We start from the raw sequence: 13,664 nt of genomic DNA, 5'->3' as shown, positions 1-13,664 counted from the left end.
TGCTAATGGTACCTCTGTACCAAAGAAAGCTAGTAAGGCATATACATAAAAAGGACAAGTATGTGGGCACCAATGCTTTGTAGTTTGTGAAGTGTGGATGAATTTTCCCAGTTTGAGTGCATTTCACTGATGCGATCCTTGCTGGCTTGCTAACCAACCAACACCTTAATTTGTTTGGTCTTTATGATGCCCTGATATTAGCAAACAAAAGCAAGAAAACCAACATATATACCTAATTTCATTTCAAATACAATACGTAATCACTGTCTTTTTTGTTCCTCGGTTTGTTTTATTCTTTTTGATCATAATAAGGAAAGCTTGTGTTGTTGTAATACACTTCCAAAACTTTTAGAACAAGAACGAAAAAAAATTATCAGGTCCAACCACCTAAAAGAATTTTTTATGTCCTACAATTATCCTCATTATTATCTCTTTCCATATTGTAATATAATATGAAAGATTCCTATATTGTAAGGTTATAGTGCTATGACTTTCTAGAGTGCTTTACAACAAATGGTGGTTGATACTTGATTGCATGGCTCTGGAGCCTGGACAGTACCGCTATTGATATTATTATTATTATTATTATATAATATTGGACTTACTTGAAATTGTTAAATCTAACGGAAAATTTTGTTGAAAAAAAAGGAACAACTTTCTTTAAAAATGAATTTTAAGGTATATATCTATCAGTTAGTTCACTTCATAATATTCTATTCTTAATTCTTAAGCCTCTTTTGAAAGTCACTTAGAGTTGGAGGTTAATTTTTCTTGTACACATCCATTTCCAACTGATGAACTTATATTTCCCCCACCCCCTAATCCTTGTGTAAAACATGATACATCACAATAGTTTTTTACAGCAAACATTCGGCGGTTACTAAAATCTTCATCTGATTGAAATGTTGTAACGATAATACAATGATAAAACTTCAGGAAGTTTTCATCTTACAAAACAACAAATTTGTCTAGAATCATTGAGTCTATAGTTTCATCTAATTTTTACCTGACATATAATCGAATTTTTCAATATAAGAAAGAAAGTTAATAAAATTCAGCTACATATCATGAGAAAATTGATGGAGACCATAGAGACGTGATGCTCCAGATCATACAATAGTTTCTCTTATTAAACAAAACTGCAAGGAGAGGAAAGGTGGAAAATGTGATGGTCCAGAAAAAAGAAAAAAGAAAAAGAGGGCATGGATGTAAAAGCGAAAAGGAATTTGTCATTTTGCAAAGCTTGCAAATCCCAAGACCCCTCACAAGAGGCCAAAGAAAAGAGCAACTGGTTTTTTTTTTTTTTTCAATTCTCCACCAGATATCTCATTCTTAGCTGTGTCCTGAACAGTGGGCCATGCACGTGTTTGAAACCCTTCTCATCCCATCATTCACTGCTACCCCTCTGCCCCTTAACTAAGTCCCCTCCATCCTTTATAACTGAACCTTCCCTCACACCTTCCCCATCACTCATCACACACACTCTCACTCTCTTTTCAACTCATTGAAACATTCATCAAACACCTTCTCAAAATGGCCAAAGTGGGAAAGCTAACAAAGCTCAAGTCAGCCATCAAGAGATTGCCCTCATTGACCAAGCTCAGCCGCAACAGCAGCAGTGTCTCTTCCAACAAAAGGGTCTCTGGAGGAACATCCTCTTCATCCAAGGAACACGAACAAGAACAACAACTTCATGCGGTTTATGTCGGCAAGTCTAGGAGGCGGTACCTCGTGAACTCCGAAGTGATCGACCACCCCGTGTTTCAGGAACTAGTGGACAGGTCTTGCTCTACTTCTTCTCATGATGATGAAGATGGGGTGGTTGTGGTGTCGTGCGAGGTGGTGCTGTTCGAGCACTTGCTGTGGATGCTTGAGAGCGAAGAGACCCAGTTGGGGTCCATGGATGAGCTGGTCGAGTTCTACTCTTGTGCATGCTGACACAAACACCCCCTAGTAATAATAATGACTGACTTTAATTGTTTTCTCTCATGTGGTCACGCAAAAAACCATTGGTCATGACTGCTTTGTGAATTCAGATTAATTCAAATTTTATATATAAAACAAATATTGTTATTATTATATAAAGTGGGCATATTGTAGTTGGCATGAATGTGCTATTTGCTGTTGTGACATTGTTTGAGGTGAATCTAATGCGAATCCAAACCACCATGTTTCATTTGCCTGTCCCTTTTCTTGTTTCTTTACTTGAAAATGACACTGAAGTGAAAGAAAAATCAACAATTAATTAAGCATAACTTATATTAGAGGTGTGTGACTCGATGGACTAACTCGATTAAACCGATACATAAATTAGATTAAGCAGTGAAAATTTAAACTCAAACTTATTTCAGCCTATATAATCAAATTAAACCCAAAATTTTGCTAACCCATGATAAATTTGGGCCAACCTGCAGCATGCTTTTTTTTTTTATTTGCCTTTTTATATATAGTAAAATAATAAAGAATAAAATTAACACTATATATGCATTGTTAATATTTATTTTAAGATTAATTTTCTATGAACATTGATAAATTTAGGAATATAATGTGTATGCATTAAGAGTTACAACAATTTTATATCGATACTTAATCATAAATTATTATCTGAATTATTTTAAAAATTAATAAACTTATTATATATAATGAATTATGATTAGATGTTTGTGTAAAAAAAATTATATTATCCTCCATAACTTTTTTCCTCTAAATTTAGTATTATTAGTTTTTAATTTCTAGTACTCGTTTATTGTTACATATACAATTGGCATGGTTTATTTTATTTATATTATTATGTATTATATTTTACTATTTTATAATACAAATGATGACCTATATTTTTTTATTTTACTTTAAATAATGATTAAAAATATTTTATTTTAATAATTTTTAATTTTTTATATTTTAAAAATGAGTTACAATGAAATGACCCTTTGACCAACGACCTACTGGGCTAGCAACTATTTCAGCCTATCATTAAATTGACCTGAAGCAACTTAACTCAAAAATGTGTTGACCATGATGTCTCTTTTAGACTGATGTGGCCTGAATTAACAGCTCTAACTTATATTATAGAAAATTTTTGTTGGTGACATGTTAGTATTTTAAGGGTGCCGTGTTCAAGATTGGTGAGAGAATGCGGCAATGTTATAAAGACAATATTATAGGTAGGCTTTTGGCACCAATAAGTAAGAGATCGACAATACTGAGTGCTAGTTGCTTGGGGGTAAAGAGAGGATAATTAGACCAGTTACTTTTTACTGATGACGATGGTTGATGTTCTTGTTAGTTGAGTAACTGTAATTAATAATTATGGCACTCATTATAATGTTTACACTCAGAATTTATAATGTAAGTGGCCGACATTGGTGAACAATTAAGTTTCTGTTTCATCTATTGCTCTTTTACTCTTACAATATAGATATACTTACTATTGCATCTTGTCAATTCTTTTATTATTTGTCTTACATGTTACTTAAAGGCGCGTGAGTGTGATTCTTTTTTGGCCCAATGTTAATTATTAATACAGGAGATTAAATTAGTGATTTTTTTAATCATCCGATTAATTTTATATTTATGTGAGTGTGATGTTATTGTTGGATATAATGAATAAATAACTTATTTCAAAACATATCAATAATATAAAAAATTACTTTTAATTTTGAAGAAAAATATATTTTTTTAATAATTTTTTAACACGTTATAGTTGGTTAAAATTTATTAAAGATTACACATTTTAATAAGATTCATTTTTTAATTAATTATTTTTTCCTTAATTTGATAATTTTTAATAAGTTTTAATCAATAGATTGTGTATTAAAAAGAACATATTAAAAAATATATTTTTAACACTTCTCTAATCTAAAATTATTATATAAAAAATGCAAATGCTTATAATTTAATTATTTCTAAAATATATATATATATATATATATATATATATATATATATATATATATATATATATATATATATATAAAATGTTTTAATTAGTTAATAGTATTTTTTTACATTAACAGACATTTAAAATTAAACTCTGGAAAAATATCAGTGTTTATGCTAACAGATTATATAACTTAAATTATGATGTACAACCAGATTTGAACCAAAGATTTAAACCACTTTTCACCAAGCTGTGATCCAAGTTCCAAACAACAGAAAGTAGGAAAGTAAATGAGATTTGTGGATAATAAGAAAATAAAGAAAAGTGGGATTAGTCTACGGTGCTTTAGGTACACTCTCGTTTTCATTATATGCGTATTGATGATTGCGCTTAATTAGCTCAAACATTAATGGATGTCCCCAAGATCTGATGCATCTAATTGGATCGACCAAAGACAGTGATGTTTGACCTTATTTTTTTGTCATCAAGTGTATTTGACCATACATTAAGAATATGATTCGAAGATTGAAAAGGTCTTGGACATTGAGGACCTGTCTTGAATTCAATTGCACATCAAAATCCAATACTATGAGAACATGGGGATTAGTAATGAACAAGAAAAAGTGAACAAACACGGTGATACACGCAAGCATAAGTACTTTTGATGTAATTGTTTGTACCAAAAAAAAGTGCTTTAGATGCGACACTAACGAGGATCTATACCGAAATTACAGGATCTAGTCTTCCTAGCTAGTTGGGTTGGAATTGGTACTGGACTTGAAGGCTGGCATTGGTTGTCTTTGTTTTTCCGGATATTGCTTGTGAAATCAAGATGTTATGTTGTTCTATACCATAAGCTTGCTTGGTTTTTTATTTATTTATTTAGGAAAAGCTTGCTTGGTTAAGACTCAAATTTTGGTACCATGTCTGTTTCCTAATAAAAAATATTGCTAAGCAAGCATAATTTTTTTTACTTCTATTAATTGGTGATTTCCCCCCCAAGTACTAGTATTTTTTTTTCTTAATGAGTCGATCGATAGCATTTTATTGAAGATTGAAAAGAGAGAGCAAATCAAATCCTTCTATTGACATGAATGAATGCTTTCAAATTTCAATATATAGATGGATATACCCTTATAATATATAACTCCAATAAATTTGTGTATAAAGAAGTCTTTAAATTTAGATTAAGTTACTTAATCTTAAAAGTTAACTTATGAAATAAAGATTATCATCTAGTTATATATATTATTTAGGATATATTATTACTTAATATTAAATATACGTCTATTCCTCATGTAATATTTTTAAGGTAAAATTTATGTGATTGAACATTGAGAATAATCTAATAGCTTGATAATGGTTCGATAAATCCAACAACAATTATTAAAAAAGAAATGTTAACAATTCTTTTTTTTAACTATTTTTTTTATCATACACTCCTTAATTAGTTAAAATTATTAGAAGTCACAAAATTTACATATCTCACATCTTATTAAATGAACATGTCTCATAATTTTATAATTATTGATAAATTTTAATAAAAAAAATAAAAAAACATGTTAAAAACAATGTATTAAAAATATATGTTTCAACGCATTTTCAATAACTCTTTCACTTTCAGGATAAGTTCTCTCATTTATGCCTCATAAAAAGAACTAGCTGGTTGGTGAATCATTACCTGACTTTATAACTTAATAAGTATTTCTCTTATCTTGATAAAGATTTTGATAATAATATCTCTTATATTAATAAAGATTATCCTTATTTCTAAATAAAAATAAAAAGGATAAATACAAATAAGAAAATAAATAAATGAACAAAAATAATATTAAATAACCGTACAGGCGTACAGGCATTCATCATTTATTAAATAAGAATGGTATCATCTTAAAATTTATATTTTTACTAGACCAATATATATATATATATATAAAACTGGCTCGTAAGACGATGAGGATTATGCTGATGTATATAACTATTTTAGTCGTATTACTTATTAACTAACTTGAGATCTTCAACGCGAATTTAGTAAATCAAAATTTTGTTTGGTTATAATTATATTTAAAACTAATCAACTCATCTTATCTCAGAACTTTTTCTCTGAAATTCTAGCTGGAGTTGAATTTAATTTTTAGTTTATTTTCCTGTAGGGGTGTAGGCATAATTAATTCTAGACATTCATTCTTGTTCATCTTCTTTCTCGAAGCGGCAGAACTTTATTCACAACCGTCAATGCAGCCTAGCTAGCCTGTGTTACTCATTGACAGAGAAGGCCAGAAGAGTAAGCACAGTTTCAATTTTTTTTTCCTTTTATTTTTAGTCTTTTCATATGTTAGATCATTAATTTCATCAATTACCGTGGGCCTCTCGTCGCCCACCGTTTCATATACATATTTATACTTATACATGTTTATTTATTTATGAAAAATGTTTTTGAATAACCTTAATTTATTTATAACTCGAGAGAAAAAAAAAGAAAAAAGAGAAAAATGATTAATATAAATAATAATATAAAAAGAAACAAATAAAAAAGATAATTATTGATTGAGTGTTTAAAATTTTAGATTGTCAAAATATAATTATTCTTTATATATATATATATATATATATATATATATATATATTTTTATTTTTATTTTTTTAAATTTCGACAAGGAAGAATATTACATTTCCATATCAAACCCACATGGTGCAAAACACAAGAAGAAGAAAAATTCACGTCATGAAGGGACTAACACTATTGTTGTTTACATGAGAGAAAACTTAAGAACAAAGTTAATTTGTTTTGGACCGAAAAATTGTTTGAGATACCATTTTCCTAATTCCCATCCACTGAAAAGTTGAAATAATAAAATAAAAGTTGTGTGCACACACGCCTCTTTGATTCATGGAATGTTTTAAAGACCAAAATTGTGATAAGCTGGCTGGTATCAGAGTTAAGGCCCACGGCATGAATAGGTTGAGTCGTATAAATATGGATAAGATTAGGTTACAGATTTGAGCATACTAGTTGTGTATGAGGTGATATGTGTAGGGCATCAAATTTGTACAACATTATTGTCACATATGCATACATTTGTGATATACATTGCTTGGTTTTAAATTAACAAGAAAGAACAAATTAAATTAATTGGAATTTCTATCCTTATCATGTTCGTGAGTACGTAATCTTTTGTTTGTATGTCACCGAATGAAGAATCAACTGGGAAATGTGACGAAATGCTTAGAGGAACATGTTGAAAGAGTACAACCAAATTAAGTGGCAAGTGCTAGCTGTTTATAGGTGTTAGAAACCAAACAATATAGCTGAAAATTGTAACTATCGCTTTCTTATTAATTTATTATTATCAGCAATTTTTCCAGGAGCGATTTGATGCCTTTTTCTCTTTTGTGATTCTTTATTTAAAAAAGGGCTTTTAAATGGATAAGTCATTTGCTAGCAAATCTTTAAATGCTCAAGTGTACATCAATTTGGTAGGGCGAGGGAAAAAGTAGTATGCGCTTCTAAGTTCTAATCCAATGATCTTATTTACAAGTTCATCATATTTATGTCGTCAATAGTTGGTGAAATTGACTTGTATAATTATTAAATTATGTTAAACTTGTAATTTATTACTAACCCCTAATTTTCCTTTTTCCTCGATTCCAAAGCAACAATTGTAAAGTTGTCATCTTACATATTCTACGAATCAATGTTTGAAAATTCATATTGTCCTATGTTGATTCAAGATCATTACAACTTTTTTTTTTCCTTGCACCCTTTGATTGTAAATTTGATCCCCTTTAGGATATTGAGGATTCTCCTCATTTCAAATACTTTTTTTTCCATACTAAATATCGTAGATTCGTAAGTATCTATCAGCCACATTCTTTTTATACATTAAATTAAGGATTTATTGAATTAATAATGTCTATCATGAAGGAAACAGGTGTGTGGATGCTTTCACTGAATCATGAAACATAATACTATAAGAAATTAGAAACAAAAAATTATTAAAAATATTTTTTTATACTAATTGTAAAAATTATTTAATGTTTATTTTTAAACAATTTAAAGCATTTAATGTAATATACTTAGTTTTTTAGAACTATATAATCATAAATACACAATAAGAAATCCACTAATTAAACCATTCACCGTCCATCTATGTATTATTAAAATTTAACCAAATAAAAAAAAGAGTTCAATTTTGATATGTTATCGGTCTAAAAATTATTATATTATATTATATTATATTTGAAAGAGTATGTTAAAAAATATGTTCTTAATATTTCTCTAAAATTTATCCTCATACCTTGCATTAATTACAATAAAAGGGTATTTTGATTAGTCATCGCTGACTCTCGCCTTGTTGTGTGTTATATGCCCACGTATACTTGTTTATAATCACATATTAGGGTATAATAGAATATCATAAATGCATAAGAATAGATTAAAATTTTAATTTGTAGTAAGGTTTTTTTTATTAATAAATATTATATAGTTATGAGTATATTAATTTTTGTTAGTGAAAGAATTTAAACTTCTTTATATTTTTTTTCTCTTTTTACCAACAAATTAATTTTATATCTCCTTAATTTGTAATAAGTACATCCATCATTTCTAGTAATGAATTAAATTCTTAATTTGTTGTAACTACATCCATGATTTCTAGTAATAAACATTTACATATTTAGCCTATATTAAGTGCTCTCATCTAACAAAAATCCATGTAAATCAATGATGAACAAGGAAGCTAGCCCCTCAAGAAAATGAATTGTCTTTGATTAGTTAAATTGGTTTAACCCTCCTCTTACTTGTAATCTTCTCATTGGAATTGGACCTTTTGATCAACCATTCTTCAAAATCTTGAGCTTCGAATTGGATCCTCAGAACCCCTTCATTCTTAAAACCATATTCCTCAGCAGACCTACCCAGCAGCTCTTTGAAATATGCATCACGAAGTGCTCTAGTGTGAACCATAAACCGCTTGCAAGTATCATCAGTTTTGCCAACACATATTGGAACATAACCCTTAGGTACCAATAGAGTGCCTTCTAAGCGCTTATAATAAGCACTTCCACCACTCATCACCCATTTCCTTAACTTGCTTTCTCTTGCTCCCATTTCAAATCAAAGCCTTTTCTTCTCTAAATGGCTCAGGCAAATATTGTAGCTGTGAGGTACTTGATGTCTCTGCTACGTACATTCCATTTCCTATAAATATAAATTAATGTTGATTTTGAAAGTTATGTTTTCACTTCGACGATCGATGATATTGATGGTAAAACGTTTGAACTTTGTACATAATTTTCCTCGATGCTGAATGCTGTAACAATGTAATGGCAGCTATATATACTTATTTTTATCTAAAAACAAAAGAAGCTACATATGCTTATTTTATTTGATGCTACTTCTTATAATTTCACTAAATTTGTAAATAGATTTTTAATAATAGTTTAACATTTTTTTATACCGTCTGTATTTCATGTATTCGTGCTTCAAGTAATATTGTCTCAAAAAATACATGTGATTTAGAAAGAAAGAAAAACTTGAAAACCAAAAAAGCATATAATGATTTCGTATATATCCACTAATAAGATTTAGTTAACATTTATTAAATCAATCTATTTAAAAATCGTAAATTATAAAGCTTTATTTGACAGATGATATATAAATAAGTCGATCATTATATATTTTATTTAAGTTTTTAAATAAATTATTATTATTATAATATAATAAAAGCTAAAAATTTAAAAGGTTGACGAATAGGGATTTCTTTTAGAAAAATTGTATAAGGACAAAAACTCCGTTAAAAACTTTTGGATTGCATAAACTTATTTTTAAAAAATTAGTGAAGCCACCTTATAATATATATATATATATATATATACTACGTTATTAATTAATTCTATCCAATCCAAATACAGTTACTTTTTAAACATTTTGCCTAGTAATCTTCGTGTACTAGACTAATCTTAGACGTAATTCATATAGTTGGCAGAAGACGTACTGGAATTTTGTCTTCTTAAAAATATAAAAATATAAAAATCTTTGTTTGATACTAGAATCTTCTAGGATCACAATCTTTTAGCAGTAGTATATGGCTATATGCAGTGAATTTATTTGTAGCAGTTTATAAATAAATTAACGTTTTCGAAACTTTTTGGAGTGAATAATTTATTTTTCACTATTATGATTTATGATACTCGAGTTATAATTTTAAAATAATTATTATTTTGACTTTGATAAGGTAAATTACAGCAAATTAAATGAGCTTTCTAATCTATCTTTATATAATAAAACATAAATTTGTATTACGAAAGACAATATTTCTTAATGTAACCACGTAATAACATCATTATTAGATTTAATTACGCCATTTTTTATGGGTTTAATAATGTTATAACAGTACATATATCTTTATAAAAAAATTTATTCTATCACTGGAAACATGTGATAATTAATAATGCGCTGCGATACATAATAATCAATCACAAATCAAGTGTATTCCTGAAAGCATCTCAAGAACGTCTCTCTATGGTAAGTTTCAAACCATATGCCATTGATAGTATAGTCATCATCCTGTATTTCACTACATGATCTGGCACCAAGTTGAACTTGTAAAATCTGCACAAAATAGCTAGCCCCATCCTCATCTGAAGATATGCAGAGTCCTTGCCAAGGCATATTCCTTGGTCCTGCCTTTAAATCCAAAGGAAAATAATTAAACTAAGGTGTTTGTTACACATCTTGGTTCAAACAAACAATACCAACTTAGGTTAGGTTTCTTCTCATAGATTATAGATACCAACAGAGATGAAATTACCTGAAAAGCAGTGAATTTGAATGGAGATTCAGTTTTTAGAACTCTATCCTTGAACCACCTCTCAGGTACAAATGAAGCTGCATCAGGACCCCAATTATACTCCATCCTTCCCACAGAGTATGGAACATAAGTTACCATGCCCCCTGCCTTTATTTTGGTTCCATCTGGCAATACATCATCCTCTAAGATGCCCTTGGGATCCTGCAATTGAACATTGAGGTTTGCAAAACTAGTTCATAGAATCATAGTAAATTTAAACCAACAACCTTAGTGAAGCTCATTTTCAAAATACTTGAAAGTGTTTTGCTTAATAATAAAACTAAGGTTAAAATGTGTTTCGATCTCAAGTTTCTCAGTTTTCGGTAAAAAAATGATTTCAGTCTATATTTTTAAAACCATCGATTTTGATCATTGTATATTTTTGTAGTTAGTGAATTTTATCGTTGACCCAACTATCTTAAGGTATTCTTTTTTTATCATAATATTGGTACAAAATAGTTCCAGTAAAAAACGATGGTTAATCTTCGTTAAAAACCGTGAAGGTACATAAAGTGTATTTTTTTAACATGATTTATTTCATACCTAAATATCTCAAGTTTCATATAAAGGGTCAAAATCAACTAATTATAAACAATACAAGGATCAAAACCATCATTTTTTAGATATAGATACTGAGACCGAAAATTGGGGAATTAAAACACATTTCAGTCTAAAACTAATGTAACCTATGTAATTTCATGTTTTTAGCAATCAATAAAAAATTGTCTCACTTTAAATGGAATTTTCATAACAAGAACCAATTTAAGAAATTGCATACCTGAGGAACCGCTGGATACAATCTTAGGGTCTCTGTTATTTCTCTAGTGAATCTTTATTCAACAACTTTGAAAATTGCTCAACTCTTTGATTGAATGATTCAGGGTCCTCTTTGTCACATTGACGCAAGGAAATGTTCTTCGTTTGCTCGATTCTCCTCAAATTTTTTTAGCTCCAAGTAAAGTTTGTCAGCAACATGAGCATGTGTCATAAACATGTATATGGCCCATGATAAGGTTGGTGCAGTTGTGTCTCGACCAGCAATCGCAAAGTTCAACACAACATCTTTCAAACTCTTGTCTGTTGCATTGCTTTCTCCTAGTTCTATGAATCTTGATAATATATCTTGCTTCACCTGTTTTTTTATAACAAAAGTGATCAATTAATATAGGTTTGAACTTTACTATATTGTTAGGATATGGAACTACCTGATTTTGTTGGCCATTTTAATATCCTCTATCTCTGCCTGTCTTCTCCGATTACCGAGTAAGTGAAATCATCAATGACTTTGATACTCTTTTCAAGTTGTACTTCTGATCCTATACTTAGCATTTTCTTAATTTTCCTAAGTGGATCGATGAAGCGAAGTGTTACTATGATATTTGCAGTGTCAAAGGCATGAGCATAGCTATTCTCTGGTAAATTGGGAGCCAATGTTCCAATTTCCACTCCAAATCCAACCTTACATATGGAGTCTAAAGTCATTCTCATCAACAATTCCTAGAAATTGACATTTGAAGTGTCACCAATTGTAGCCTCCACTACTTCATAGACTTATTGAAATAAAATTTAAATTTGAAAAAAAAATGTAAGCATGAAGAATGTTTGTAGCACCTGCATGTCTATTTCGTGGTTAAGGAAAGATACTTGACAGAGAATGGTTGAAAGTTTCAAGGCCTTTAGTGCTAAAATCCCTCAAATTTCTAGATGCAAACTCTAAACTTGCAGTTTTCCTTTGTTTCTTCCAAGGCTCACCATCAACATTAAATACCCATCTCCAAGCAACACTTCCATATATGAATGGTACACTTCACCGTGCAATTAGAAGCACAAACTTTTCCATCAAAAACATTAATTATGCAAATGAAAATAAGTGTTAAGTTTCAATAAAGTCTTAGTGTAAAAAAACATACAACATGAAGTAATTAGAAATCATTTTTGATATGACTTTTAAAATAATTGTGATAAAAATCAATAAATTTATCATATATAATAAGTTGTGATTAGATGATTGTGTAAAAAGTACTTAAACTATTTACTCAAAAATAAAACATTAAATACGATTCAAATATGATCTCATACCATATGGTTTAATATTGAAGCAAGAAATGGTGTAATGTAGATTACCTTTGGATAATTGTTGAAGTTGGTCTTAAGCACATGTTCTACATTAGCAGGATCAGCAATGTAAGTATAAGTGGTGAAAGGCATAGGGACCACAATGGTTTTTGACTTGGAAAAATAATTGACGAGCCAATCGTGCATCCTGTCATAGTTCATCAATTGTTCAATGGCAGCTCCAAAAAAGGGCCGTTTTGGGGCCTTTTTTGTTTCTTTGACTCCATCTGTGTATGAACACCCATGAAACAACAATGCAGATCAATAGTACTAACCCTCCCATGTTGCATAGGTCCCTAAAGGGAGCAACTAGTATGAGGTTCGTCTCATCTCTAATTTTGAAGACATGGAAAATGAACTGCATATGAAAATCTAATATGTCACACAAGATAAATTTTTTTTTAGCACAAAAGATGCATGCTTTAGTGATTGGTTAATGTGCATCTTTATATTAATTTTAAGAGAAACCATATATAGTTTAAATCTAGGCACTTTATTGGTTTATTTTATGTATGTTTTTAGTTGTGTTAGCAACTTTGTCACATTCTTTTAATGCTTATGGGTTATGAACATGAAAGATAAAGAAAAGTTTCATTTGTTTCTTGCCACTGATCTAAACTTGTAGGATTACCATTACGGCCAAAGGCTTAATCACAGACGGTACAACTATGTCAGTTAGCTAATAAATTACTCATATTAATTGGTATAGAAATTATTTGACTGATCCTAATAGACACTTCACTTTAAGGAGAGTTCAACTATAGAAAAGTAAAAATAATGTGATAAAATTGTGTATTTCTATCATGATATCCTCAATT

General features: G+C 29.5%; 2 protein-coding genes and 1 pseudogene across 2 annotated transcripts; 1 reads left to right on the top strand and 2 right to left on the bottom strand.

Moving 5' to 3' along the window:
- The first annotated feature begins 882 nt into the window (after positions 1–882).
- On the top strand, positions 883–2,085 carry LOC100797158 (auxin-responsive protein SAUR78). Its single transcript, XM_003547806.5, has one exon. It carries the CDS (start codon positions 1,534–1,536, stop codon positions 1,936–1,938), a length of 405 nt encoding a protein of 134 aa, XP_003547854.2. The 5' UTR covers positions 883–1,533; the 3' UTR covers positions 1,939–2,085.
- Positions 2,086–8,654: 6,569 nt separating this feature from the next.
- On the bottom strand, positions 8,655–8,990 carry LOC102666083 (auxin-responsive protein SAUR71). Its single transcript, XM_006599696.1, has one exon. It carries the CDS (start codon positions 8,988–8,990, stop codon positions 8,655–8,657), a length of 336 nt encoding a protein of 111 aa, XP_006599759.1.
- A 1,280-nt stretch (positions 8,991–10,270) lies between these two features.
- LOC100796632 (cytochrome P450 704B1-like) lies at positions 10,271–13,129 on the bottom strand (annotated as a pseudogene).
- Between the last annotated feature and the right edge of the window lie 535 nt (positions 13,130–13,664).

The sequence above is a fragment of the Glycine max genome, chromosome 16 (genome assembly GCF_000004515.6).
Source record: "Glycine max cultivar Williams 82 chromosome 16, Glycine_max_v4.0, whole genome shotgun sequence".
In the NCBI taxonomy this organism is placed as follows: domain Eukaryota; kingdom Viridiplantae; phylum Streptophyta; class Magnoliopsida; order Fabales; family Fabaceae; genus Glycine; species Glycine max.
The sequence above is the reverse complement of the archived record's forward strand: the minus strand, read 5'-3'. Positions and strand labels throughout refer to the sequence as shown.